Source organism: Cibotium barometz, chromosome 24, assembly GCF_041138505.1.
Source record: "Cibotium barometz isolate CiBa-2024 chromosome 24, ASM4113850v1, whole genome shotgun sequence".
Taxonomy (NCBI): Eukaryota; Viridiplantae; Streptophyta; class Polypodiopsida; order Cyatheales; family Cibotiaceae; genus Cibotium; species Cibotium barometz.
In genome coordinates, this window is record NC_141069.1 from 40,616,477 (window position 1) to 40,622,398 (window position 5,922).

General features: G+C 48.9%; 1 protein-coding gene across 1 annotated transcript; it reads right to left on the reverse strand.

Annotated features, from left to right (window-relative positions):
- Window positions 1-392: 392 nt before the first annotated feature.
- Window positions 393-4,441, reverse strand: LOC147625296 (uncharacterized). Its single transcript, XM_086818621.1, has 2 exons — window positions 1,332-4,441; window positions 393-1,169 (listed from the first exon to the last, which is right to left on the reverse strand). The coding sequence occupies exons 1-2, from the start codon at window positions 3,958-3,960 to the stop codon at window positions 811-813; spliced, it is 2,988 nt and encodes a 995-aa protein (XP_086674747.1). The 5' UTR covers window positions 3,961-4,441; the 3' UTR covers window positions 393-810.
- Window positions 4,442-5,922: the final 1,481 nt, after the last annotated feature.

Genomic DNA, 5,922 nt, shown 5'->3' on the forward strand with positions numbered 1-5,922 from the left:
AGATGCCAAGCACTAATGATTTTTTTTTTCCATTTTTGCACAAGTCGCCAATGACCATGGAGGACCAAATGAAGACGAAAATTGATGATCTGGGGACAAAGAAATCATCATGAGCAAGAAATTCAAAGTATTTAGTGTCATGTAACGAGGTGATTACGATGACATTGAAAAGGACTTGATTACCCTATTACAAAATTCAAAGTTTTGTTTCAAGGAAAGCGGGATGTGCTCCCATAGAAAGTCAAAGAAAGTGTGACTGTGAATGTGCACTTAAGTGCTCAAAGGGTACCATATTATATATTACCATTTATAAGAAGAAACAATAACATTCACTATTAGTAGCCTTAACTACATTGATATATACCTTGCTTCAAATGAAGATAACTTAGCTGTTGCAATTGAATAGCACCATCAAATTCAAAAGTTGAAACTTAGATGCCTTGGCAAGGCAATATAGCCCCTCCCTTTTAGTAATCAAAGACACTAGATGATCTAAAGCAACATTTTTATACAGGATGGATGCATTGAGGGCACCAATCATTGAGGATACCAAGGACATACTTGTGATGTGCCTTGAGTTTTTGATTGTAAGAAAAGAACCGACATGGGACGAGGAGGTTGAGGGAGGGAATTGAGTGAATGAAGTCTTCAATGCTATTAATCAAGCAAGGTAATGATAACATTGAAAACCCTTCCATGCTCCAACTCCAAAGTTTCCACTTAGTCCACAAGAGGAGCTCTAAAACTATGCGAGGGTTAAGGGGCAATCAAGGGTGGGTAGCTGAAGAGAAAAAAAAAGGGTTTTTACAATTAGGGGTGGCTAGAAGCGTCGTGGATGCTCTTACGGCGGGGCTTGGCTTCGGAGAGCATGGTTACGACGTCTCGCATGGAGGGGCGGTCGATGGGGGCCTTGCTAGTGCACAGAAGGGCCACCCTCAGCACCAGGGTCATCTCCTCCCTCACCCAGCTTAGAGAAGCCCCTATGCTGCCATCCAGAACCTCCGCCACCCCCTCGCTCGTCTCCACCTTCTCTCTCACCCACTCCACTATGTTCACCGACTCCCCAAACCCGGGCTCTATCGGCCTCTTCCCCGTCAACAGCTCCAGCAGCACCACTCCAAAGCTGTATATGTCGCTCTTCTCATCCACTTGCATTGTGTATGCATACTCTGCAACACAAACTTATATGCCTCAGTCTATCTCCTCACATCATATTAAACACAATCAATCCCTTACTAATTGCAACGTCCATTATTACCTGGTAAAATATAACACTGTGCATTAAGTCTCCTCTTAAAGTAAAATTGCGTTAAGGCACATAATTTTGTTACCTGGTGCGATATATCCATACGAGCCTGCAATCACAGACATGGACTCCGTGGCCTCTATCAGCTTGGCGACTCCAAAGTCGGCCACCCGGGCTTCCATGTTTGAATCCAGCAGTATATTGTTGGACTTCACATCCCTGTGCACAACAACTGGAAAGCAATCGTGATGCAGATAGCATAGGCCTTGAGCCACACCCATTGCGATCTTGTACCTTGTCATCCAATCAGCCAGAACGTTGGCTTCTTTGTTGCCATGGAGCAGATCACCCAAGCTCCCATTAGGCATGTACTCATAAAGAAGAAGAGTTGTTTCGTTGCTTGAGCAGCACCCCAACAATCTGACTATATTTCTATGCCTTACACTCCCCAGCACATCTACTTCACCCAGAATGTGTTGCTCTTTTACCTCTTTCTGGCTCCTCCATAGCTTCTTCACAGCCACCACCTCACCACTTGGCACATTGGCCCTATACACTGTCCCTGCTGCACCCATGCCTATGATGTTGTTTGTAGTCAAGCACTGCACGATATCATCTGCTGTAAAGTTTAACCTTTGAAATGCTGTGAGCTTCCACCCATCCTCTTCCCCTTCGACTTGCCGCAGCAGCTTGCTGCATATATACCATCTATATTGCCTATAGAAAAATTGGAACCCAGCCATTAGAATCACGAATGTCATGGCAAAGATGGCCCCAACAAGCCATGCCATGAGGCCAAGGCCCTTCTTGCTGGACCCATGATGAGGGGTTGCCATTTCTGGATTAGCACAAGCACCCAAAACTCCACCACATAGGCCCTTGTTGCTAGCCAGCATGCTTGGGTTAATTATCTTAAAGAGACCTGAAGAAGGCACTAAGCCGGACAGGTTGTTGTATGAGACATCTAAAACCTCTAAAGCTGTTGCATTTTGAAAATTTGATGGGATTGGGCCAGTTATAGAGTTGTGAGAGAGATCCAAGGTGGACAAAACAGGGAGACTTGCAAGCTCACTGGGTATAGGACCACTCAGCTTATTGCTAGTAAGGTTCAGCAGAATGAGCTTCTGGCAAAGTCCTAGGCCTGATGATATGTTTCCGGCAAGTAGATTGCCGGAAAGATCCAGCGTGATGAGAGGAGGGCATTCGCCAACGTCAGAAATTTCTCCGGCAAGGTTGCATGACGATGCATAGAGCTTCTGCAAGCTCTTCATCTTCCATATTGCCCCAGGGAAGCTGCAGCTCAGGGGGTTGAATGACACGTCAAGATTCTGAAGCACAGGTGCCATCAAAAGGTCTGCCGGAAGTGGGCCGGACAACCGATTGTGTGAAACGTCCAGGTATGTGAAGTTTTTCAGTGCGCCGAAGCCTGCCGGAATTGTGCCATTGAGCTGATTGTCCTCAATCCGCAGGCGCCAGAGCGATTGACAGCGGGCTAAGCTGTCGGGAATCGGGCCACAAAAGGAGTTGGAGAAGAGCATGAGCTTGAAAAGCTTGCCACCGGCGCATAGGTTCGGTGGGATTGGCCCAGAAAACTGATTTGCTGAGGCATCGAACCAGAGCAAAGGGGCGACACGGCCCAGTTGCTGGGGGAGGTTGCCGGAAAATGAGTTGTTCCAAATGAGAAACGTCATGAGATACGGCAAATCGGCAATGGCTGGCGGGATCTCACCGCTGAGCTTGTTGTACATTAAGCTTAGTAGAGTGAGGTTGTGCAAGTTGGCCAGCGTCGACGGAACCTCTCCTGTGAACATGTTCTGAGAGAGGTCCAGCGACATTAACGCAGAAATGTTGCCTAGCTCTGCCGGAATGCTGCCAGAAAACGTGTTTTGGTAGAGGAAGAGGGTGTCGAGACGTGAAAGCTTGCCGAGCTCGCGGGGGATGCTGCCGGAGAGCTGTGCACCGGCAAGGTCGAGGCATTCCAGAGTGGCAGACAGATTGCCGAACTCCGGCGGAATCCCGCCGCTGAACTGGTTCCAGCCGATCTTGAGCAAACGGACGGACGACAAACTGCCGAGCTGAGGGGGGATGGTTCCATTGAGCAAGTTGCCGGAGAGATCCAGGTACTGCACAGAGGCAAGAGCGCCGTATTCAGAAGGGATGGGGCCGGTGAAGTAGCTTCCGCCGAGGTCGAAGTGCTGGAGCGACGGAAGGTGGACAAATTCTTCCGGCAGAGAGCCGGAAAAGGAGTTGCTGTAAGCCGTGAAGTTGAGGAGAGCCTTGAGACGGAAGAACCCCGGCGGGATGGTACCGTTGAAGGAGTTGTGGCTAATGTCGAGGAATCCGAGGCGGGTGAGATTGGTGAAGGAGAGGGGAAGCTCGCCGCTGAAGTTGTTGTTGGAGATGTTGAGGCTGGCGAGGTTGGCGAGCTGCTGGATAGCATCAGAGATGATACCGGAAAGGTTCAGGTTGGAGAGGTCCAGACCGATGACAGCGTATGAGGAGTTGCATTTGACGCCGCGCCAAGAGCAGACGGAGGTGCCGTTTCCGTTGTCGTCCACCACAGCGCGCCAGTCATTCAGGCTGCCGTCGGGGTCATCCAACCCGCGTTTGATTGAGAGAAGGGCGTGGAGGTCTTCCGGGTAGTCTCCTACGGCGATTTTCGCCGACAGTATGAGCAAAACGGCAAGCAAAGACTGTAAAGCCGCCTCTTTCATGGTGCCTACGCTTCTCTCTCTCAAGGCTATGATCGCTATGCTATGCAGATGCAGAAACTCTAGCACGCTACCTCTTACGGCCACCTTGCATTCACGCTCCCTCGGCGCCCACGTACGCTGTCTCACCCACCACGCGAGCGCACCGCCCGAAGCCAAGCCTCTGCATACCACAGTTTTTTGAAAAGAAGCCGGCGCCGTGACTCCTGTCAAAACCGCCCAACTCTAGCCTAACTATGATAGCGCGATGATGCGATCCTTGATCCTTCTCCTTCTATTCCACTCACACTGCACACTTTCCAAGTTCTACTTTACACAAGTTAACAACTGTGAACAACGAGTCGTCGACCCGACGGAGCCCGAGCTACCCGAACTGCCGCTTGCAGTGGTGTACACTGTGCACTGTGGGAGCTGCAGATCACGACACTGGCTAGGTGGAAAAGCCACTCCCTATTGGGAGTCCGGACACTTTGCAGTCAGGATTGCGTGGACTCGTCTGAAGACGGAGGACATCTGAGTGCGCCCGTGCAAGCACCTGAGAGTCGCTGAAGTCAGTACCGACGGGCGCGATGATTGATGAGAGAGAGATGATGAATGCTGCGGCCTGTCCGCAGAATCCAGATCGATCTTCGATGCGCAATAATGCATAATGCTATTATTGTAATTTGTCTAAATGGAGCGGCCTACTCAGCGAATGTATCGGGCGGGCTGCCCTTTTGCCCTCGCCGGATGCCCGACCGTGCCCGGTCCTGAGAAAGCGCAAGACTCTGGTTAACGTTAACCCAGGGAAACCCAAGCGGCGTAGGGGCCCCGAGCCCGGGCCTCCGGCGCCCACAGGCGGACCCACCCATAACACGTGTCCCTCTCTAAGAGGTACAACCCCGGGGCCGTCGGGCCGTCACCCCAATGGCCTGTGATATAGTGCTGAGGCCATGCTGGCAGCATAGATGCTTTACTTTGGTTTGTCGCACAGCGTGTGCGGGCGTGGGGGACTAGCCTGCGGCGTCCGGACTACGGCGTCGGCGACTCGGCCCTCGAGCTGCTGGACCCCAACAGAGAATGTAGCACGGCCACAGAATGACGCGTGGCTGCCTTATTTACTATCGAACCTTTTTCCAGACATTTTAAAAAAAATCAAACACATACAAAATCTTCAAATGCAAGTTTTTGACATGATTCAAAAATTATTTCCACTCTCAAGTTAAAGTACTTTCAACTCCTCTAAAAACGTTTTAACATTTGTACTATTATGCTAATTCAATTAATTACATTTAAACTATTTGCGAATTTAATTAATCGGAGAAATTTGACATGCCAAGTGAGGGATGTTCATTTAGTTAGTAAAGTGACCCCCTCTCATGATGGGTAGTGCTACGAGAATGTATTTTAAGTCCTCTTAGAAATATTATTTTATTTTCTTAGATAATTCGAGGACGACGCTTGGATTGTCTTTGCATCATCTCTATCTCTATATTATCTTAAGGAAGAGTTTCACAAAGCTACCATGTGGATGTGGCAAGAATTTGGAGGTTCGGAGGAGGTCTGAGGAGGTTTGGATAGAATTTGATTTTGGAAGCCTCAAAAGACGTGCGAAGCATGGGTTCCCAACTAGTGCCAAATTATGTTAATATTGTGGGTGATGTCATTACAAATATTGTGGGTGATGTCATTACAAATATTAATACATTTGGTGTAAATTGACGTACGCTGGTGGCTTCCTATGTTTGTTGTAGTTGGTTTGTATGGCAGGGTGTGATATCTGGAGTGCTTACGCTTGATAAACATGTGTGTGGTGATGGTTTGTATGCCTATAAACTAATTAATTACCAATTTATTGTTACATATTTTGCTCGCCAACCTGCTGTGTATCACCGCTTTGATCAAGTTGGCTTTCTTCACCTCCTCATCATGCCGACCCTCTCCAACTCTCTCATTTTCCAACCACATAACTTGGGCAGCTCATGC